The 24,254-nt window shown below is 35.0% G+C and overlaps 1 protein-coding gene across 2 annotated transcripts in view; it reads right to left on the bottom strand.

Annotated features, from left to right (window-relative positions):
* LOC145322719 (putative G-protein coupled receptor Mth-like 11) overlaps positions 1 to 14,047 on the bottom strand; it is a 48,360-nt gene extending 34,313 nt beyond the window's left edge. For both annotated transcript variants that reach the window (XM_080164950.1, XM_080164949.1), the window contains exons 1-20: positions 13,929 to 14,047; positions 13,323 to 13,392; positions 12,468 to 12,529; positions 11,197 to 11,265; positions 10,645 to 10,704; positions 10,278 to 10,316; positions 9,900 to 10,010; positions 9,122 to 9,179; positions 8,533 to 8,583; positions 7,900 to 7,970; positions 7,341 to 7,435; positions 6,817 to 6,911; positions 6,362 to 6,404; positions 5,854 to 5,933; positions 5,054 to 5,135; positions 4,262 to 4,312; positions 3,653 to 3,738; positions 3,235 to 3,313; positions 2,758 to 2,851; positions 2,286 to 2,326 (exon numbers count right to left, since the gene is read on the bottom strand). In XM_080164950.1, coding sequence (XP_080021076.1) covers positions 2,286 to 2,326; positions 2,758 to 2,851; positions 3,235 to 3,313; positions 3,653 to 3,738; positions 4,262 to 4,312; positions 5,054 to 5,135; positions 5,854 to 5,933; positions 6,362 to 6,404; positions 6,817 to 6,911; positions 7,341 to 7,435; positions 7,900 to 7,970; positions 8,533 to 8,583; positions 9,122 to 9,179; positions 9,900 to 10,010; positions 10,278 to 10,316; positions 10,645 to 10,704; positions 11,197 to 11,265; positions 12,468 to 12,529; positions 13,323 to 13,392; positions 13,929 to 13,959 — 1,368 coding nt within the window. In that variant the 5' untranslated portion in view covers positions 13,960 to 14,047. The remainder of the gene's footprint in view (positions 1 to 2,285; positions 2,327 to 2,757; positions 2,852 to 3,234; positions 3,314 to 3,652; positions 3,739 to 4,261; positions 4,313 to 5,053; positions 5,136 to 5,853; positions 5,934 to 6,361; positions 6,405 to 6,816; positions 6,912 to 7,340; positions 7,436 to 7,899; positions 7,971 to 8,532; positions 8,584 to 9,121; positions 9,180 to 9,899; positions 10,011 to 10,277; positions 10,317 to 10,644; positions 10,705 to 11,196; positions 11,266 to 12,467; positions 12,530 to 13,322; positions 13,393 to 13,928) is intronic.
* Between the last annotated feature and the right edge of the window lie 10,207 nt (positions 14,048 to 24,254).

Genomic DNA, 24,254 nt, shown 5'->3' on the forward strand with positions numbered 1-24,254 from the left:
TAACCCCTGTCACCCCCAGCAAGAGCCGAGGGGCGCTACCCAGCGAGTCTGAGTCGATGTATGGGACGCCAACCGGCGTCGCCACCTGGAAGGAACGAGAGGTGCTTCCCTGCACCACCAAGCTGATGTCTGGGGCGACAACCGTCGCCGCCACCTGTGAAGACTGGGGGGGTGCTATCCAGCGCCCCACGCTGGTGCCTGGGGCGACAACCGTCGCCGCCACCGAGAGACCTGGACCCCTGTGAAGACTGGGGGGGTGCTATCCAGCGCCCCCACACTGGTGCCCGGGGCGACAACCGTCGCCGCCACCGAGATACCTGGACCCCGGAATGAGCCCGCAGCCCCAGAGGAAGGGGTGACACCCGTCACCCCCAGCCAGCCAGAGCCCCCAGCCAGCAGGGAGAGTCCAGCTGTCCCTCACCCTCAACTGCATCCAGCTGTCTACCTCCCTCAACCAAGCCAGGGTAATTGTATTGCACTGGTGTACCAGGAAGTTTGGGCTGGGCCAAACTTGCCTGCGCCCCCTGCATCTGCCCCAGGAGCCAGGATATCAGCCATTACCAGCCAAACTGAAGAAGCTTTGACCGCTGCCTGGGGAGTAACACAACTAGATGCGCCAAGTGCCGAGCCTAACCATAGAAGTAGAGGATCCCCAACAATTATGTCTACCCAAGATGGAGACAATGTGCCTGGACCCCTTCAGGCTAGGGGAGGAAATCCGGAGCCTTGTGCCTCCAGTCCACTAGCAGCAGTGTCCGTGGATGGGCCTGTCTCCCAGCCAACTAGAGCGGAGCCACCCTTGCAGATCCAAGACAGCCTCCGGCATAAAGGGTGGACTGTTACCTTTCCCTACCCCGCAGGTCGGACTGCCATGCACCACCCTGCCAATGTCCAGAATGAGCCTGAAGGAGGCAACGCTCCTACAGTATGGCAACCACCACCTGCCCGCGTTGACAGAGACCCTGGAAGCCGAATGAACCTGACCAGCCCCGAGGGCGAAGAAAACTGCGCCTGCATCCAGTAGCCAGCCTGCCAGCAGCAAGGTGACCAACACGATGGAGACCACCAGCCCAGTGGAGAAACCTGCAGAGGTGTATACCAGGCGGCTGTTGGTCCAAGCCCCCTCAAGTGCTGTGCCACCCCTGGAGGTTGCCAGGGTGGCCTCAGAGGTACACATCCAACGGCCAGAAGATCCAACAGGACCAGCTACTCCAGCAGATATAGCCGATTCCGTTAGACCTGGGGAGGGCTGGAGTCCACCACCGTCCAGCAACTGGTATCCTGGCGGACCCATTCCACAAGGACAACAAACTGAAGGCCGCAACCACTGTCGGAAGTCTGGCGGTGCAGACAACCCCTCCAGCCTTCCGAGGGGAGAGTTGTGGTATGCGGCAGCTCTGGACCATGCAGAAACCAAGACATTATAGTGATGCTACGCACCTAGTTAAATCCTGTTATTCTACAATTATGAAGCCACCTGAAAAGATGTCAGATAACGGTACTGATTTTATCTCTCAGTTGTCCTGCAAATGGAGGGAGGGGTGTTACCCCTCCCTCTCCCATCTTAAGCACCGGAACCTTCCCCTTCAACCACCCAGTTATCAGCACCACCTCAACCCTGAGGATAAAGGATCTAAACCTGCCCTCACCTAATATAATCACCCCCACACAGACTGTTGTTGTCACAAGTAATCATCAAACCTTCCCTCTTTAGTACCCAGACCTACCACTCAACCCCTCTATGCTTATCTACCTATTGTGCTGCTCCATGGGCTATCCTGCCTGCCCCAGACAGGGATAGCCATCTACCTAACCATTGCAATTATCTATGTTTTACTGTATGATTTATCTTTAACTATCTTTATTCCTAATCCATATGTATTTATATTATGGTTAACTGTATTCTTAATTCCCCCCACCCTTTCCAGGGATGGGGGACCATGATTGCCCAAACTGACTATTGTATATGTATTACAATGCTTTTATGTTATGATTATTTATTCCTATCCATTGTAGTTAATGTTTGTTGTATATAGCTTTAGTATCCTTTACACCTTCAATAAAGTGACAACTGAAATAGATGTTGATTCTTGTCTAGTGAATGCTAGAGAAGCGTAGCTTCTCTATAGTAAGGTGTCCACGTCTGTTCACACTGCCGTAGTCTTTATTCGAACTCTGGTGTCTGCCATTTACCCTAGGCGGATACCACAAACTAACTACTTTCAAAATTTTACCAGAAGAGGTTTGGTGATAAAACAAAATTATTTGTATAATCATTATATTACCTTCGAATAGGCATTTCTTAGTGGTGGAAGAACTGTATAAACTAAAATATAATAAAAATAAGATATATTTAGAAAACAGCAAAACATATTTTCATAAGCGTAGACATTAAAATAATAGATTTATAACCTGCTATCATAATGATTAGACATATATTAGATATAAGAAGAATAAATTTATAACTTGTATACATATAATTCCATTAAAGTTAAATGATAAAGGGGGCACGGCACGAGCTTTATGTAAATCTACCAACGGGGTGTGGATCCTGTGCCGACTTTCCATTTCTTTAAATTATCACACAATTGCGTCGGAAATATAAACGCAGCTAAGTTGCTATAAATGAGCAATTTGGTAGCATACGGAAAAAGTCCCCAAAACTTGGTAGTTGTCTGGGTTACACATCTACACTTATACATTTATTGTAATAACTAATTCATTCATCAATGGATATAAAAATAATAGGGTTCTTGCCTGTTATTGTAATAATTAGACATCCAATAGATACAAACAGAATAGAGGTTTGAGCAGTATAGTGCATTGGACGGTTTTCATGTTTAAACAGAGCCTAAATAAAGATGCTGTGAGTATTGGTGCAAAAAATGGGGACATGATTCCAGTGACGTCATATTTTTTTCCCGAAAAAGGGAAGGGGGGAAGAAAAAAAGATATGGGAGAAAAGGGGGTTTTCCCCATCTCTTTTGAAGAGATTTTCTTCCCCCCTTCCCTTTTTCGGGAAAGAAAAATTTGACGTCACTGGAATCATGTCCCCATTTTTTGCACCAATACTCACAGCATCCTAAATAAACATTTTTAAAATTTTCCAAATTTTTTATTATATTCCAAAGCTAAATCTAAAAAATTGTGTAAAACATAAATAAAAACATTGTCAGAAATTTTTGTTTGATTGACCAACTAGTGTGATAGATCTATTGTTAATAATGTTAATACCTCTAAATAGAGACCACCTTTACCGTCGTTTTCGTCCATTTCAGCTAAACAGAATTCTCCATATTCTAGCTTAATACCTCTAAAAAAAGAATTTTAAGCAGAGGCGTGCAAAGTGGGATTTCTGGTTCAAGGTTCATCATTCCTTAAACCACACCCCCTAAAGCTTCCAAGAGATGCATCAAACACTCATTAAATTTGGGGGAGGGGCGAGAATTTTCGTAAGATTTTAAAAGGATGGCAACATTCATAAGTAGCAAAGCACAAAAATCATCGATGGACGAAAGAAAGAAAGTTATTGTGCAAATATAAATATAAAAATGCTCCAAAATAGCCTTGCCGACAGATCAACGTGCAAAATTTCCCAAGACAAGATACAGACAGGCATTTCTAACTATAGAGTAGCTTAACTACTAATAACCTTTCTACAAGAATGATAGAGCTATCTTCATTATTGAATTCAAATCTATTCTCGCACATATCTTCAGGATACAAAATTCTTTTCTCCTAGTAAACATATAAAACATTAATTCATAATTTCCTTTAAAGTTTCATATAAAGTTAGGAATCCCCATTCAGGGGTTGGTCATGAAATAAACTTTTTTTTACTAATTCTAAAGGGGGTATAATAATGCTAATGCGCTACGTGTTGAGCCACGGTCGCGGGTATTAAGGGGGGTCTAATAAGAAGTATCCTCATATCTCGATACTACATTCTATCCCCCCCCCACTCCCCCCCCCCCCCATTATTTTCAATTATACAAAATACTCATGGAAGGGGTTCTCTCTAGGTGCTAAGTGGAAAGTACACTAATTTATCTTTTTTTTATACTGTTAAAAATTTAAAGATAAAAAATCTTTGATAACAAAAATTAAAGTTAAAGATGTTATGTTTTGTTTTCAAATTAGAGGCAAAAACAAACATCAAATATCTTTTAAGTCATCTTCTATTTACACTAAAAATTACGAAACCTTTCGAGTGTTTTCATATTTTATTTGGAGGATTTTTAACTCAAATATATTGAAACACCTGATTCTGCAATGGAGATACCACTGGCATATATTCTGTATTCAATTTTCTCTAAATATAAGAATAATTACTTTAAAAAGCAGCTGAGCTTCACGACTTTATTTAAATATCATGCCAAGAAATTATAGTTTAGGTTATTTCAGAAACATAATGATCAATGAATGAAATTCGATTTATTATTTATTCTTACGTTTAAAAAGCATGATTATTTTATTCACAAAGATAATGCAGTCTTTTAGTCAATGTATCACTATATATCTAAAACTAGCCGCTTCGCCCCTAGCCTCTACGGGCTTTGCCCCGAGAGATGATAAAAAAAGGTTAAGGTGAAAATAGTAAAAAAAAAGAAATAAGGACCAAGGAAATCTTCTGCAAAAAAAATAAGGACCAAGGAAATCTTCTGCAAAAAAAAGGACCAAGGATATCTCCTAAAAAAAAAAATGGGGGTGATTTTTTGTTTTTTGGGGGGGTTGGGGGTGTCCCACCCCCCCCCCAAAAAATAGCCTAAAACCACCACAGGACCAGTAGGTATATTCCCTGAAGAGTAGAACCCGATCAGTTCAGTGGTTACCGAGATCTTAAGGGACAGACGGATAGAGAGACATCTTTCTACTTTGTATTATAGATATCAACAGTACAAACATCCCCTTCCTCTAGGCTCTTTGTTTAACTTTTATTATGTGCCCCTAGAGCAGATTTATATAAGGCAAGGATGATATATAAAAAACATAGTATCAACTATTGACGAATATACACACTTATAAAGTATCAAAGTAGCTATTCAAAACTTACATCGGAGAAATAGGTGAGGCTTTTATTAGTCGTGGAACATGTGATCAACTTAATCTTATATTCACCATCAGGGCAACATTTTCTAAACAAGTAATAAGGATCTAAAGATTATTTAATACAAGTATACAAATAGTATGGTTTAAAGTAAAATTAATCTTTTTAATAATCTCTGTAATCTAAAATATATATGTAACACTGATGGCAGCGAAACATGGATGGACAAACGAACAAAGTGAATAATCATGCAAATGGTCAGTAATCATAAAAAATAGAGGAAGAAAAAGAAAGAGAATGAAGGACGTGAGCATAAAAGAAAACAAGAATAAGTGAAAGTAGTGAAAGTTGCATTACAGATGGACAATGTTGAATACTGAATGCTCTTTTGAAAGGGTTATCTTTATAAAAAAAATCATCCTCAATAGTAGCAGATATAATAAAAAATGTGTAAATCCCATTTCCTCCATAGCTTTTAAGATGTACTGACGGACAGGCAAAGTGAAATATAGAGTACATTTGCTACTAAATATATGAATAGTTTATTATTATTCAAGGTTAAAAAGTGATAAGATAATGGCTGCTAAATTGATGTACATATCCAATGATGATACACAAATTTACCACTTCAGCAGATTAAAATTAGTGGTTGAAACGTTTGAACACTTAACTCAATGAATTAACTAATCAAAATTCACTAAATTCTCCAATGTTTTAAGCCAACGAATAAGAAAACGTTATTATAAAACTTTGATGACTAGTGTAATAAATAGCCCATTGTCCCCTCACTCTCTGATTTCTATTACCTGATACAAGGATGCCCTTTTCCATTACAAATTTGTCCACATATTACTCCTTTTTCAGATAGAAGATCACTGTTTTTCTCCTAGTAAATATCATCTTCCTTATACAAAAGTAACATGATGTCTGACTGTGTATTTGACGAGGGATCTCGTAATTTGCTGGACCAATATGGTCCTCCTATACTGTAAAGTATCTTATTAACTAAGAAAAGGTATAACACTATTTTGCTTTTTCTGAGATTATTATATATGAGAAAATCCTACTTTTTTCAATTTGTTGTTTGAGTATTTTAGAACCAACATTCATTGAATTTCATAAGGTATGAAAAGTTTGATTTAAATGTAGCAATGTACCCTTGGGTAATGGGTATAGATTGAATACGTTACAAAACTTTTGTGTTACTGTCTTATTTAACTATCTTGTTAGATAACATTTGCTTATTTTAATTGTAATCCTTTTTTAGAAGTCTAATAGGTTTTTCCTAGTCACCTATCCCGGCTTTTGCAATACCTGTGTTGCACCAATACAAACAACATCATTTAAATCTGGTAACCTACAAATTCATAAAATTACTTTTTTTGTTTCAGATACTCTATAACTTTGGCCACAATTGTGTGTCCAACTGACTAGACTTTTAGTCGGTTCCTTTGCGAAAAAAACACTCTACTTATCTTATTTCAATCTTTTTAAAATAAGTGGATACGGAGGGCGATTTATTTGGTCTTGGATTTATTTTAGAGAATGCACCCATAAATAGTTTCAGCTTGTTGACAGATTTCAAAAATATCAAAATTTGACACAATAATTTTCATTAGGAAAATTATCATTAATATCTTTTACTTAAGAATCATCTTTTATTTTGAAGCAGAGGTTTCAGGATAAAATATATGATAAATGTTTTGACATAATATTCAAAAATGTTTCATTTAAGCAATATCAAGGCATCTCATATGTTTTACTTTTACCTGAATTTTGAAAGGTCGACAAGTTGGAAGCTCTTTTTATGTTTCCAATCACATGTAGGATTCAGTACATCTTTTTCAGCTAAATCCCCCAATTCCTATTTAACAATAGATATTTTGGTAACTGATACTAACCAATCAAGAGTTAATAAAATAGATTACCCAAAGTTTAAATTTAATATCTGTTTATAAAACTTTGGGTACAAAAGCGTAATCAACAATCCATCTAATGCCCCCTTCTTTCCTGCCATAAAACATATTACTCTTACACAATTTTGACTATTCCTCTGTAATCAGAATTTTTTTCTATCCTTTTTTAAAAATTAAAGAAGTGCAGTTGTATTTATTAAGCCCCTTTAATGGGGATCAAAAATTAATTGCATCAGAACAGGTCTTCAGGGGTAGAATTATCGACACAAATATCTTGCTCATAGCTTGAGAAATGACTTTAAAACCCAACATTTTTAAGGGGTTTATCAATAATTACAAAAGGCCCTCCTACAAAAGTTGTTTAAAACTTTGAGTACCTGATCTTGATTTTCATCCTCATCACAGACCAAAGTATCTTGTTCTGTTACTCGGAGAAACTCTGTTGGCTTGCAGCAGAGAGGCTTGTCGGGTACTTAATAAAAATAATAGTTACTTTGCCCCTAGCCTCTGGAGGAGGGCAAGAAAGATCAGAAAAATAGCATAAAACCAAACATGAACACCTACTCTGAAAACCACAACCCATTCGGACCTACAGTTTTCGAGATCTGACAAAAAAAAACTTAATACTTTATATTTTAGTATAAAATCATTGCCTCTGAAATGAACTAATTATGTATCATATTGTCAAAATCAGTTATTAACTTATTATAAATTTACTAGCGGCTATGCACCTAGCATCTAAGATATCTGTATTTGAAGGTGTATAAAATCTTCGAAAAAAAAGTCGCCCACAGAATTGAAATAACCTAAAACCATTCTGGGACCTATGTGAAGCTTCAATAAAATAGAAAACCCCCATGCATTGGTTCAGTAGTTTTTGAGATCTTAAGCTTCAGACTAAAGGATTTCATAAATTAGCTAGAAAAATTGTCATACCTTTTTTAACAAGATTTTTGTTCTTCTCCAAAGCACTGTCACATATACACTCAATAACTTTCAATTTCCAACTGAAAAAAAAAATTTTTTGATCTTTTATCTTATTATTTTTTCTTAGGGCTAGAGTCGATACTTCTCTTTGTCCAAGTTAGCTTCTTAAAGATGGTAGCTAGATAGATAATATTTTTTTGTTTATCTACTAAATATTTCTAAGCTGTATCAGAGATAAATTTAGATTCTACACGTTTATGAATGCAAAATCTCATTCATCTTATAACAAACTAGCGACTTCCCTAAAAATCTCAACCCAATAGATTCATAAGTTACAAATCTTTAGATAGAGACACACATCAAGCATAATATAGGACTTGCTGTAAAATAATAAATCTTTTAAATTTTAGCACAGTCTTTATTTTGTAATTTTCTAATAATTATCATGACCTTTGGGTGCTCGTTGACGCTATGGGTACAAGACCTCTTCACGCCACCTTGAACACCCAATACATAACCAACTCTTTGATTGAACGATCTTTGTGTAGAAGTCCTAACTGTGCACGGTAATGAGTTGAACCTATTTTGAGCCACTCCACCTACTCTATGCCGTGCACCTGACATAGTAGGAACCATGTTTACCTGTACTCTACACCGTCAGGACAATGAAAATCTACACAAAAAGGATGCTTCCTGAAACATATGAAAATATTTCTTTAATCTTATTTCTTCATTGATTTTTTAGAGTATAATATATAATAATAGCGGCTGTGTCCCTTGCATCTAGGAATTCAAAGAGGGGCAAAAATATACCAAAACAATCCCATGGCTTTATCTATAACTAAAATAACCCTAGTAAAAAAAAGTCTGACTCTGATTATGACGTAAAAAAATTAGCCAATGAGAGGCCAGTATACACTGTAATTGACCAATGGTAAAATTTATAGTGGCCTCTCATTGTCTAATTTTTTTACGTCATAATCAGAGTCAGACACTTTTACTAGGTTCACCATAAGCAATTATGTTCTTAAGAAGTGCATCAAAAAAAAACTTTCAACAAAAACATTTTATTATAAAAAAAGGACGGTAAATTTAACGGGAAGGATTAGTAAGCCTATATCTTCTCTAACTATTAGCCTACTTTAAAGAGAGGAAAGGGTGACAGATGGACGTACTGATGCATAGACATACCCTTATCATAGAGCAGTTGCGATACTAAAATACTTTTTACCTGGTTAGAGATTTAAAGAATGTTTTATTTCCTTCTTTTATGAACATTTCTTTTCTTACTAGAATAATAAAAATTATAACAACAAGTAGCGAAGCATAAACAGAATACCTTTCTATGTATTTGTTTGTCTCTTTCTCTCTCCCTCGTATCTATTTATCTATTTACCGCTCTTTCTCTCTCTCTCTCTCTCTCTCTCTCTCTCTCTTTCCCTCCCTCTCTCTCTGTCTCTCTCCCTCTCTCTCTTTCTTTCTCTCTCCTTCTCTCAATCCTTCTCTCAATCCTTCTATCTCCTCCTTCTCTCAATCCTTCTCTCAATCCTTCTCTCTCTCTCTCTCTCTCTATCTCTCTCTCTCTCTCTCTTTCCCTCTCTCTTTCCCTCCCTTTCTCTCTGTCTCTTTCTCTGTCTCTTTCTCTCTCTCTCTTTCTCTCTCTCTCTCTCCTTCTCTCAATCCTTCTCTCTCTCTCTCTCTCTCTCTCTCTCTCTCTCTCTCTCTCTTTCCCTCTCTCTATCTCTCTCTCTCTCTTTCCCTCTCTCTATCTCTCTCTCTCTCTCTCTCTTTTCCTCTCTCTCTCTCCCTCTTTCCCTCTCTCTATCTCTCTCTCTCTCTCTCTCTCTCTCTTTCTCTCTTTCCTTCTCTCTTTCCCTGTCTCTCTCTCTCTCGCTCTCTCTCTCTCTCTCTCTCTCTCTCTCTCTCTCTCTCTCTCTCTCTCTCTCTCTCTCTCTCTCTCTCTCTCTCTCTCTCTCTCTCTCTCTCTCTCTCTCTATTCTTTACAATACCTTCGTCCACCTCGGTAGGTAAACAATGTTTAGGACAGAAATCTGTTTGAAGCGGGTGGACTTCTATTTCCTCTCTTTTTACTCCAGGCTCATGGTGTAGGCATACAGGCACTAGATAGATAGATATATGTATACAGGCACTAGATAGGTAGATATATATAAGTTTGAAGTTGATGAACTTCTATATCCTCTCTTTTTACTCCAGGCTCATGGTGTAGGCATACAGGGACTAGATAGATATAATTATATATACATTCACTAGATAGATAGACACATAGATAGATAATTATATTGATAGAAAGATATATATACAGATAGATAGATCAATAAAGAAATTAATTTGTATTCATTAAATAAATCTACTAAATTTTTAGTTACCTCCTAGTATATCCTTCTTTTCACTTTGTGGCAAACCACCTGAAATATTTTCTTCCTATACTTTTGTTAGCAAAGCTACTCTTAAATCATGATATATAAATATGTAAGTTTGTTCATCTGTCTCACTGCGTGTACGAAAAATTGTTTCACAAAAGCAACATTTACTCAAGGAAAATGGAGATGAGACATTGAATCTAAAATCAACTATTCTTTGGGGACAAGCACACATAGTGGCATAATGTCGCTGAATTTGTTGCACTACTAGCAGACTGAATTGTTTCTTTTATTATAGGTAATGGCTCTAGAATACTCTGTATGTCTGTATATCTGTCTGTAACTCTGGTAATAGTCTAAATTGTTCTTATACCTGGACAAGTCGCTTTTGTCATAAATCCATGAGATCCACAACAGCGGTCAACTTCAAAGCCTGAAACATTGATTTTAATAATGAGGGATGATAAATTTATCTACATCTCTAATAATAATGAACAAAATTACCCCAAAATCATTGGTTATTGCTATTTTGGGCTACTCAATCCAGATCCAACGATAAGCTTTTAGATAATGTACATCCCAATAATGATAAACAAAAATATCTCATGTGATTCAAATTATTAGTTGAAAGTCCCAATACGACTAGTTTGAAATAATCAATATTTAAGAAAACTTCACCAAGTTTTTAAGCCAACGAATGAGAGAAAGTATTTATGAAACTTACCAGTATACATATTTTACAGGCTTTATTTTTTTTCTCTCGCTGAAATGGACTAAGAAAATTTAATATTCTGGATGATCTTTACAAAAATTTAACACCTCTATCTTGAATAGCAGCCTTACTCTTGTTTACAGACAGATGGAAGGACAGTCAGACAATAAGATTTATAGGGTAGCTTCGATACTAAAAATACATTAAATTTACCTATATGATCAATTACATTATCATTGTCTTTTTCATTGCACTCTCCGTATTCGTATTCATAGTAGTCCTCTATAGCAAACAATTGTAAACTTGTAATATGGCTTGAAACCTGTGCAAAGCTAAACTTTTGTCAGGGATCTTAAGTGATAAGATAATAGACAATAAATTGATCCCCGAAGATTATAAATATATGTTACCCTTCTGAAGATTGAAACTTTTGGTTGAAATGTTTGGGCACTCTAGTTTGTCCCAACCAATCAAGATTTAAGAGAAGTGCCCAAAGTTTTTTAATTGACTATAATACGATACACGATTTTTCAGTTAGGCTCAGAACCTGTGAATTTTTATACTAGACATCACTTTCCATTATTTTTTTATTTGTTTTTTAAAGCAATTTTACCCACATATAGTTATCAGAATTTAATGGTTAATAGCTTATTTTCTTCGTTTTTAAGACAGTTAATAGAACAACAAAACAATAGTTAATTTTTTTTTAAAGTACAGTAAAATCTAATATTCAAAACTTAGTTGTCAATATCTAAGAATGGTTTTAGTGCATTTTTCTCATGCTCAAATCTTCTACCCTTTGCAAGAATGGCTGAGATATAGAGCTAAAAATAGATGCAGATGTACAAGAACATGCTATAGTTTGAAGCCATTATCTCAACCAGGGAGGGAGAAGTGGCCCCTCAAAGACGAGAATCGAAAAAAAATTCAAAATTGAGTCAATGAGTTGTTGATACATTTTTTATACTCCCATAGAATCAGTTCTAGATGTCAAAAAACACTTACAAAGTTGTTTTTAGGTGTGGGGGACTATGCTGGTGCATATTAGAACAAAAAAAACAGGGTATAAAAATTTTGACACAAAATCTCAAAACTTGGATTTTCAGTAGTCGACTTAGGAAGTCAGTACTCACTTTCTGGTTGAGATATGGCCTTCAAACATTATGTCCTAGTACATATGCCCAATAGTATCTGTATTGATTTTTACCTCTAGATCTCAACTTTGAAGCGTTCTACATACATTCAAGCAAAAACCTCGAAATGGCAATTTTTTTGTGCAAATTTCTTGCTGATCTGGAGAATACGCAGGTTTGTGTGCCATGACGTTTTGTGTCACAAAATAATTTAAATATTTTTTTAACTTTTTTTCGCGGATTTTAAAACTGCCTTGAAAATGAAGTAAATAAGTTATTAATCACTAAATTTTGATAACTATAAGTAAGGGAAAAATTGCTTTCAAAAAAGTTCGCATAAAAAAAACATACTGAAGTTGACTTTTCTTTCAATGTCTGTACAGGCAGTTGCAGATACGTCAAATTCCATCTCTCTTTAAACCAAACCTTTGAAAACCTTTATTCATTCAGGGAGGGAGGGGACAATTAAGGTAACAAAGCGTGTAATATATAAAAATCAATAAAAAAAAGATAAAGCAGTCGGACCGCCAGGGATCTTATATAATGAAGAAAATGTTGTCAAGATAATAGCTTTATTAACGCCCGTGAAAATCACGTTTCACCATTTTGTGTCTTACGGACGAATAGACGGACAGGCGCATTTTTGGAATTATAGAGTAGCTTCGCTACTAAAAATGCACTTTTATTGTGAAAATTAATGGTTTTAAGACATGGCACTAAGTGCCAGCTTAACCCGCGACCGTGGCTCAATACGTAGAGCATCCGCTCGTCGTCGGAAAGGTTGTAGGTTTGAATCTCGGTCCGACACCGCGTCATAACTAAAGATGTTAAAATGTTTCCTACTGCCGCTATGTCAGATGCACGACATAAATAGTTAGAGTAATGGGAATGCCTTGGCGCAACTTATTACCATGCACAGATATGACATCTCAGACAAAGTTCGTGCAATCAAAGGGTTGGTTGTCTGATAATACCCTGGGCGATTGAGTGCTTTACATTGCAATTTACAATGCGGAGTATGTTCAAAGGTAACGTATAGAGGACTTGTACCCGAAGCGTCACAACGCCCCTGGAGTCAAGTCCCAACTTTTCTATTTGGTTTTTGTTTGGAGTGTAAGAGCTTGCAACATAAGTGAGGGAGGGAAAGCAAAAATGTATAGCTAACTGCCAAGCCCTGCTTCTAATTATTATGTTTCAAATGGCTTCCTTCTTATTTCCCAGTCAATATCTTTCCATTGATCTTGATCAATTTGACCATTCACAAACACAAGGTTACCTAAAAGTAACAAGGATGACAACATCCATAAAAGCGAAACTTAATAAATCAGTCATACTAGACAAACAAACGATTGACAAACCATTTCTTATTCAAAAGTAATCAATAAGTTTAAACAAAAATAAACATAAAAATATATCACAAAATTATTTGAATGATTATAGTTACATTTTTAGACTTGATTATAGAGATGATTCGCTTTTATTGTACCTAATAATCCAAGGAATCAATATTCTAAAAATCAAAGGGAATGATTGAATTACATAAAATATTGTGTTTGACATGTTAAAAATGGAGATTCTTGTAATGATTTTGTACCTAACTGTGACAGGAATCATCAAGTCGTGTTTGAAACCGATAAAATAAACAAAGATGACAAAATCCATAATTTGCTCAGCTCAAAAATAAACAACAGTATTTTTCATTACAGTTGTGAAAATTAAGTAAAAGGTTCCACAATGTAAATTTTATGTTCTCTCATTAGTAGACAGACGGATGGAGGGACTAAGACGGCCTGTTAATAAAAACCCAAATACCTAAAATTAGGAGAAATATTATTTTCTTCATTTTTCACATTTACAAATAACAAACACCGTTTAAACTTTTAGAACATTATTTTGTAGTATAAAGGCTATGACTAAAAAAAGAGAATTCCAATTTGAAAAATCATAAATATTAGAATATTTTGATAAAAATTTAACTTCCTTTCTGTTTCCTATAATGTTATTGTCAAATTAATTTAATGAAAAATGTTTGACATCTAAAAAGTTGATTTCAAATATCATTCCTCTTTAAAGTGAAGCTTCTTATATGTCCAGGAAAGTCTATTAACTAAGGAAAACTATTTAGGGAAGTGTAACTCAAATATCCCAAGAGGAAATTGCCCCTGGAAAAAAATACTCTACATTTAATTTTTGAAAAAAACTAACATTGAAAGGGGAGGGTGCACTTATTTCCCCCCCCCCCCACCCTCCATCAAGAGCCCATAGAGGCTTCTATGGTTATGGCCACTTGTTATTTAAATAAAGTAGTAATATTTGTATGTAGCTTAAGATTTCAATAACTATTAACACGATTGAGAAGCTTTAGGACAATCATTTCTCATAAACATTTCATAGGTAAAAACAACAAATCTAAAATAAACTTAGAGCCTTCAAAATTGTACCTGCAAAGTTTGATATTGATTAGACAATTCTAACATGCTATAACCATAGATCTAGATTGGCGTCTCCTTTAAAAATAAAAAAAAATTTAGTCTAAGTAAAAGATTCCACCACCCAACTTAAATGTTAATAGATAGTTGATAAGGAATAATTTGCCGAGAATAAGAACTGCAAAACTTGTATTGAATTCATGGACGTCTTAGCTTTTATTTTATGGACAGGGGTAACAAAATCTCAATATCTCGGAGGGGGAAGGGGGCATAATAGCACAAAGTTACTTTCCTATGGAAATTCCTGCAATTAGGTGTGAAATGTCAAGAAACTACCTGATTTGAACCCAAATTTTATGAAAACATGAATAGGGCTGTAATTTTTAAGGCAAAGCTTTTTTAAAAATTAAGGTCAGTCCGTATGTACTTCTGTATGAATTGCTATTACTGTTAATTTATGAATGTTAGAACTGTTCTATGATTTCTAGTATACAGGTATAAAATTTTAGGCGAAGCATCCCTATAATCAAGTCCCAAAAATGTAAAAATGTACTTAAATAAACAGTATCCTGACTGTTCGCATTTTTGCAACAAATTCATCTACAATTTTGTTTAGACCTATAAATTAATATTATTAAGTTCTGACTCTCTACAAGTGTTGATATTTGTTTGTCCTACTGTCTGCTTTTAGATTATCCTTTTATGAATGTTATTGTCCTTTTTTCAGATATTAGCCATATTGCTAATTATAATTTTAAAAAGAAACTAAATAACGATATTTTACTTTTATATTTTAAATTATATAAATAAGTTTGAAATATCAACTTTTATATACAGAAAAAAAGTATTCAGATAACATCTACAATTAAATAATAATACTTTATCTAAAACAATATAAACAGCATATAAAAAGCAACAATTATTATAACAATTATTATAACAAAAACTATTGAAATTTGTATTTTATATCTATTGTGGTAATACGACAACCAGACGGACGGGCAGTTTACAGCTGTGAGCTGAAACGTTCGGCTTACCACACTATCACAATTCTCTAGATTGTTCTGAGTCTCATCCTCAAGTATATAGGCATGATGAGCTACAAACTTTCTCATATTAAGTGAACACACTTCTGCAAATCCAACTATAGTTCCTAGTGTCATAAGTCCTATGCAGTAATTTAAAAATATGTAATATCTTCCAAACTTGTCTCTTTCCATGCCATGGTTATCAGACTGAACACCAGAAAAGAAAAAAAAGGTAACCAGAACAACAACTAGAATCATACTCATAGACAAACAAAATAGGACACTTGCAGAAGTTCTTCGAAGTTGCAGTATCCTTTCATTTGTAACTTTTTCACTTTTATATTTATATATCAGATTTATAGGATTAATTAAACAATTAACCTCACATTTTACTTCTACAAGTATTTTTTCTACAAAAAATCTGCAGAAATTCTCAGATTGTTCATCTGTAAACAATACAATTGAAATAATGATCACATTAAAGATAAATGTTAAAAAATAAAAGAAAGGTAAAAAAATAATGAAAGAGTTATTCAAAATTTGTTTTTGTATGAAAAAGTTTATCACATACATAAGACAAACTACATCATAGATATTTCTTACTACCAAAACTGAATAATGTAAAATATTAAGACAAGCATGCTTCACCACTTTTGAAGGGGAGATTTCTTTGTTTTGATATAATTGAAATAAATTATAATTTGCAAATCCATAAAAGATACTCATAATTGAAACACAAATACTAAAAATGTCTATGAATATGGCAGTAGAAGTATTTGACCATGTAGTAAATCCATCATTTAAAACTTTGAATAGTTGCAGATGAAGCTGGAATAGACTCTCTCCTGTCAGTTCTTCAACCTAAAATCATTTATAAGGATACGTTAATTATTTTTCATCTTATGTCATAAATTTTTTATTGCTGACAGGAATATACAATTAACAGTTATATAAAGCCAAGAAAAAAATAAATTTAAACACAAAACTTTGGAAAATTCATTTTGATTTATGTAAAAACTTTTCTATTGGTCTTTAGTACAGTTTTTGTATCGCGTTTAACATTTTTTTTGTTAAACAAGGATGACAACATCCATAAAAGCGAAGCACTGAAACGTTAGGACAAACGAAAATTAACTCTTTATAGTGTGAGAACTGAATAATCAGAATATAAATGTTTATAATAATAATAATAATTTATTTCAGGAAGATAATGGTACAATATTGCATAGAGAAAATAGTCCACTGACTATTCGGATTGGCCGAAGACTTGATGTCGTTGACCCATCCGGTTTACAATAATATGATGTAACATGTGAGATAAATTAGTGAACAATTCAATCATTATGCTGTACAAAAACCTACCCTACAGATACTGTCATAGGGAAGCTTATGATAAGAAGCTTCCCCAATCACATTTGCGATTGTGGCCGGATTGGCCGACATACCGTATGCGTTAGTCCCCTCGGTTATCGTCCTTATCCTGAAACAGTACATTTTGTATCTGATCCAAGCATCAAAGGATAACACGAGTTCCAATGGTTGGGTGTGGTAGCGCGCAGGGGCGGGCGCACTTGGGTTTGTGGTGGATAAATGGTTGCAATGATAAGAAGTTACCAAATTTGTTTGATATCTATTTATTATTATTTTATTACATTATATTATATTATGCTTGATCTACTGATTGTGTTTTCGCTATATTATAATGAGAGATCTCAGGAAATAATATTGTAAAATAAAGAAAGAATAAAGTAGTAAAAATTTGTTTGTTATGATGCTAAAAGGAAAGAATGACGATGTAGTAATATACTATAGTATGCTATAGGAGACGACTTCCGTTTTTTATAAAAGAGAAATTTTTAGGTTTAGTAATAATGTCAGCGAAAATAAGAACTTTCCAAAATCCGTAATAAAGTTTTGCATAGCAACACACTTAGTAAGGCTAGTATAGGATATAGTACAAATAAATAAATAAAGGGGTAGTGGGTGTTATTTGGGAAAAGGGGTAAATTATTGAAATGCCAACAAGTGTTTGGAAGGCGACAGTAAGTGAAAGAGGGGGGGAGGAAAAGAGTTAGAAAATGGTGAGTAAAGAGAGAAGAGAGAAAGAGGGGAGGTGTTGACGGAGTTACATAAATACCTAATTGTATTAGCACAATTGCGCAATTCCAGGAAATGAGTGTGGATTAAGAGAATATCATATTCAATAATGTAATGGGGGAAAGGGTTCAATTTTAATGAAAAGAGAGATTTTATGGATCAGTTAAGAGAAGGGGAGGGAAAGGGGTGAGATTATCAATAATAAAGGGGAAGGGGTTGCTCCTACAAAAAATTCTATTTAATTGCATTCCGACTTTCTAACTCACAAGAGGTCAACGTAATTAATACTATATTCTCATCAACACGTGCTTTAAATCGATCGTTAAAAAGAATAGAAATGTCCGATAGTGAGGACAGTGATTATCAGCCGGTTGATCCTACACTGCCGCCCTGTATACCAGATTTGGTTTTTGATAGCATAGCATCCGCTGCGATCAACGGGCCAGTGTCTTCCGCCGACACTTCTGCCGACAGTATTCCGCCGGTCATCGACAGTGTTCCGCCGGTCATCGACATCGCCCCCATCGACCGCGAGCTGATCACCATCTGGTATAATCAGTCCAAGTTTCTGCGGGCACGGTTCGACGAGGCAATTAGGCTATCTTATAGAACTGGGCTTCAAGAATCTGCAAATGAACATGCATTAAGCCTCGTTCAATCCGGCGCCGCGTTAGTCGGCCAGTTATTTGAGACGTTACCGATCACACACCGGTCACATTCTGCCAACATGGAGGCTCTCAATACAATGGAAGTCCGGTCCCGCGAATACGCAGAAGATGTCTGGACTTCCTTGGAAGTAGCGGATGCGGTCTTGGACTTGAATGAGACCATCGAGCTCAGCGATGCGCCTGGTTCCGCCGCCGGTGATCTGAGTGATCTACTTCCCGAGGATTCTGGCGAGGAAGAAGAGGAGGGTGGTCCTGAGGGTGATGGTAGCATCGAATCCAATGCTGCCGCCGAGCCCGTCTGTGTAGAGGAGCCCACCTTTAGTTCGGACGATGAGTTCAATTGGTCTCAGCTGCCCAACTTATCTGCCTAGTCCCGGTTAGCACCGATCAATCACCCATTCAACAGCTTATATATGTAGTTATTATCTAGTTATGCATTTCACAATATATTTACTATGTTAATAACTTGCAAAATATAACAGTGATATCGTAAATATCAATTGTTTATCATTTAAGATAGTTGAAAGTAGATACGATGTTTGTTTATTTGCGTTAAGTTCTAATCAAATTAATATTGCTGATATTAACGTTGAAATGAAAGAAAAGAGTTTTAAGAGTATTGGCATAAATGTTCTTTTTAGGTTACGGATCGCTGGATGTTTTAACGTTCGATTTATTATAAAAATGGTAAATAAGAAAATATTATGTTGAGGTATAAATTAATAAAGTAATTGAATGTCTGTTTGAAAGAAAAAATTTATGATTCTTATATCATACGTGCCTTGCGAGAATATAAAAAGCTGAACATAAAACTATTATGATGAAAGTAGTAAAGTAATAGGATGTCTGTTTGATAGTTTATGCCTTGCGAGAATAAAAAGTATATAAGGAAATTTATAAGAGGCTGAACATAAAAAAGAATTTTATTAACACTATTTGTTGAGAGAAAATAATTTAGTAAGCTTCTAATTCAAAGACATGTCATTGATTGAATACTATAAATTTGGTGAATAAGAAACTATTACGATGAAATATAAAGTAAGGTAATAGGATGACTGTTAGATAATTTGTGGTTCTTTTATCATACGTGCCTTGCGAGAAAAAAGGAAAAATAATGCAGAAAAAAGGAAGAAAGATAACCTGAATTTAGTTTAAATTTAATAAATAAGAAAATAGCTTCCGGTTGAATTCGTTTTTATCGTCTATGTTTTTAATGTAGGTGGGTAAGTTGTTCCAAATTGTTGGGAACCTGTACTTTGGGAGGGCTTTAAGATAATTTTTCCCTGTGAAGGGTATGTGATAATCTTCGTTGTTCCTTAAGTCCCTATCCCTTACCTCCCTGTTCAGCTGCCAGGTATTTTCGAATGTAGCTGGAACTGCATTTCTTTTGTACATGTACATAAAACGGGCTGAGTTATATTGCAGTAATTTTTTGTAAGTAAGGAGTTTTAATTCGATAAATAAGTCTCTGGTATGAGTTTCTGCAAAATGGTTATTGGCCTTAAGTAGGTTTCCGAAACCCCGGAAAAAATAGGCGCGCAATATTCTAAAATACTTTTTAAATATGAATTATATATTAAAAGTAAGTGACGTTTATGCAAGAGATTTTTCATCATTTTCATGGAGAATATAATTTTACTGATTCTGTTACGAAGGTTTTCAAAGTGGTATTTAAAGGACAACTTATTATCTATTAATACTCCCAAGTGTCTGCAGAATTTCTCTTTGTCATTTGGTGTTAAGGTTAACTTGGTTATCTTTTCGGGTAGGTTCTGTCCTTCGTCGTTCATGTCAAAATAAACTGGAAATTCATTTAAAAGTCCTAGGTCAGTGTCTGTCAAAAATCTGTCGTTCCTGGCTAATCCAAAGATTAAGACCTTCGTCTTACCTGGATGTAACAAAAGTTTATTACTGTTGTACCAGTCCAATAGTTTGGGCAATTCAGTATTGGCTAGGTTAATAAGATTGGTTAAAGTGTCACTTTCCAAATAGGCGCAGTTATCATCAGCAAAAAGGTAGCTTAAAAGAATATCAGAACAGGCATCAATGTCATTTATATAAATCAAAAACAACAAAACCCCTAAAATCGAACCCTGTAGTACCCCCCAGTCTATGTCCTTTAAATTTGATGAGTTAATCCCTTTGTAGAAAACCCTCTGCCTCCTATTTGAAAAGTAACTCCTGAACCAATCCAGGCTATGGCCTCTAATTCCTAAGTTTTCAAGTTTTTTCAATAATAAGTTGCGATCCAACATATCAAAACACTTCCTCACATCCAGTAAGACTACCATTGCTAGTCTGCCAGATGCGAGGCATTGTGTTATTTTGTTTATCAGGTGTAATACTGCATGATAGGTAGACCTTTTTGGTCTGAAGCCATATTGTAACTTATTGAAGTATTGTTTTTGATTTAAAAAGTCCATTAGTTGAATGTAAAGACACTTTTCCTGAATTTTTGAAAAACTATTAATTAGAGATACTCCTCTATAGTTATCTAATAGATAAAAAGGTCCGCTTTTATGGATGAGGATGGTGCGCGTGATCTTTTGCTTATCAGGCATTTTGCCTGATTTAAAACTAAGATTAATTATATGTAGAAGTGGCCTAACTATTGTTATTCTTACAAAGTTAACTAGAAATAAACTTATATCATTGTCATCAGATGACTTTTTATGCTTCATTTTGCCCAAAATCTCAAGCAAGGACCTCTCAGTTACTGGTCTAATGAAAAAAGTATCTTTGGCTGGTGGGGGGAGGTAATCTTGAAAATTTTTGCTATGTATTTTGGGCAAAAGAGGTGTTAAGTTATGGCCAATGTTAGCTAAATATTCGTTAAAGTTATTTGCAATTTCTATGTCATCAAAGATTTTTTTATTGTTGACTTCAATATATTCTATCCGTGTGTCCTTCTTACTTGTGCCCATTGTGTCCTTTAAAACGTCCCAAAGTTTTTTCGAGTTTCCTCTGGAGTCTTCAATTCTCTCTCTGTAATGTAATTTCTTTGCTTTCCTATTTGCCTTATTAAAGTTGTTACGAAAAATCCTGTAGTTCTCTGCGTCCTGGGGTGAGTTCCGTCTGGCAAGATAAAGTTGCCTCTTTTTCAGTCTGCTCAACATTAGGTCTTTAGTCATGTGTTGATTTATAGGAGTAGTTCTGTCATTAAATTTAATCAGTCTTTTTGGTATATTCTGGTCTAGTATTGTCAAGAATTTATCGATAAATATGGAATAGGCTCTGTCAACGTCATCTTTCTCTGCCATAACGTGTCTCCAGTCCGTAACTGCTAGTGCTGTCCTAAATTTTTCTAAGTTCTCGTTGCAAAAAGACCTTTTATATATTGGTGGAGGTTTAACTTTATTCTTAGGATTTACATTAAGTTTAATTAAGTTGACTAGCACGTAATGATCAGAAATATTTGATGGAATAATACCACACAAGTCTATTGATCCAATTAAGTCGAAGGAAACAAAATTGTCAGTAAATCTGATGAAAAACTGCTTAAATACAGGATATTGTTTAAGGACATACTTACATTTTTAGGACTTGATTATAGAGTTCCTTCGCTTATAATATTGTTCATTGTTGTCCCAGGAATCAATATACCAAAAATCAGATCAAACGGTTAATTAGATCACATAAAAATTTGTTGTTAAAAAGTAGAAAAATCAACATGTTTAAAATGGACGTACGGACATTCTGGTATGATTATAGAGTTGCTACGCTTTCTAAATCGTACCTAACTACTACAGGAATCACTATGCAAAGTTTGAAATCAATAGGACAATTCTAACATGCCTAAATTAACTAATAAAAGCTATCTATCTCGGACGGACGGACGGACCGACCCTAATTATAGAAAAGCTTCCCTTTTAAAAAGGGATATGAATGTTTAGTTTGAATAAAGTCAGGAATAAGGTATAACCAACAATCAAATTAATTAAAAAATTTAATGGGGGGCAAAATGACGCAAAGTTTATTAAATAGCCTCTTTCGTTATCATTGAAGGGCAAGGATTTGTATTTCACCATGAATAAAATATAGGTGAATCGTGTCATTGTGAGCATTGTCTCTAAACAAAAAATCTTTTAACAGCAGAGGTGAGTTTTCAATAGATTTTCTCTGTATTTGTTCTTTCTGTCGTCAGTGTTTAAATCAATCAGTTACATTCAGTTACCAAATTAAACAGCGTTTTAATTTTGCTGAAAGTAAAACACTAGAGGGAGAAAGGGTTAAATAACTGTATCTCCCCATCGCAACCACCTTGTGCAACCTTTCTATTGGGTCATTGAAAATCAACCAATGGTGTTGCTTATATTAGTACAGCCAAATAGCAGAAAATAATTTAGAAGCAGACGAAGAAGGTCGTTCAAAAAGGAAGGGAGGTAGTTTTCTGTATATACATCTATCCATACTTTAGATCTGTTTATCAGAACACTTATCAACATGAAGTTGCCAACTAAAAATCAAAATCAGTACATATTTCTACTGTTTTTTTATAATCTACTTTGAAATAATATTTAGACAGATTTTTACTATGAAGAAGGGCATTTTTATCTAAAAGAAATGTAATCAGTTACAGGCAACCTAACTTTTTGCCCAAAATAAGCTTATAATTTTGTTTCTATGCAACTTTATTTCATATTGAAATTTCTAACACAAGCAATAGAAAACTTTTAAAATTTTCATATATCTAAAATATCATTTAGAAATGCCCACAACTTTTTTGTTATTAAAGCTGAAGGCTTTGGAATTGGGGTATTGGGTCTACGTGTGGCAGTCTTTCAGCAGCTAATGTAGTGTATTTCTTGTAGTGTTCCTTTAATCACTTTGAAAAGTCTGACCTCCAACTTTTAGGTTATTCTATCTTTTCTTTTTTCCTATATGCCGCAATAGTATGACTCACAGTGCGTTCGGAGGTGCTTTGACTTTTGTGTCAAAACCTAAAATGGGACATAGTGCATTTCATTACCCTAGGTTAGGTACCTTTATTTCACTTTTCAATAAAATCTAAAATGCAGCTGTTTTTGAGAAAATTAGATTTGAAAATTTCAAGTTCAATTTTCATCCCCTAGGAGTTACCGCATAATCATGACAAGAAAAGCAAAGATTATTTATTTAAAATTTTGAACATGTTTCTTCATAAAACCACTCCTCAAGTGAGTTGATTCATGGCCATTTTTATCAGTTGCATGTAAGCTTTGCCAAGGTCACGGAAATTCGGCCTTAAATAAATCACATATAGAGAGTTACCTAATCTAGGGTAATGAGATGCACTTTGTCCCAATTTAGGTTCTGACACAAAAGTCAAAGCACCTTCGAACGCACTGTGGACTGTTTTGATGCTAACAATTGTATAATCCCAAAAAACATGTTTTTAGCAACTCTGGTGAAATAGGCCCACCCAAATAATTAATTCTCTTGTTGGTTATACCTAATTCCAGTCTAAAAGTGCAAGATTCTTGAACTACGGTATCCAAATGAATTATGTCTCCAACTTTAACCTTATATTTCCAGAGATTGGCCTTCAGTTGTGCATTCTCAGGATTTCTCATACTCTTGAAGGCATAGTATGGAACTAGGAACTGGCAAAGCAGGCACTTGCCATACTCTCCAAGTGTCCACCTGGTGGTCACATTTCTGGCAGTTTTTATCAGGTTGAACAGGATGGGTAGAAACAATACAATCACTAATTATAAACTTTATGATTAAACTGTTATCTAAACTTCCAATATTATTAAAACAAGGATAACAACATCCATGAAAGCGAACTGTTGGACAATTTAATATTAATAATTGTAGAGTGTCAGAACTGAATTATCAGAATATAAATGTATAAGTCTCAACGAAATTTTACTACAAGAATCACTTGGCAAAGTTTGAAATCTATAAGACAATTATAATATGCCTAGGATCTGT

The sequence above is a fragment of the Acartia tonsa genome, chromosome 6, assembly GCF_053477335.1.
Source record: "Acartia tonsa isolate MP-2025a chromosome 6, ASM5347733v1, whole genome shotgun sequence".
NCBI classification, from domain to species: Eukaryota; Metazoa; Arthropoda; class Copepoda; order Calanoida; family Acartiidae; genus Acartia; species Acartia tonsa.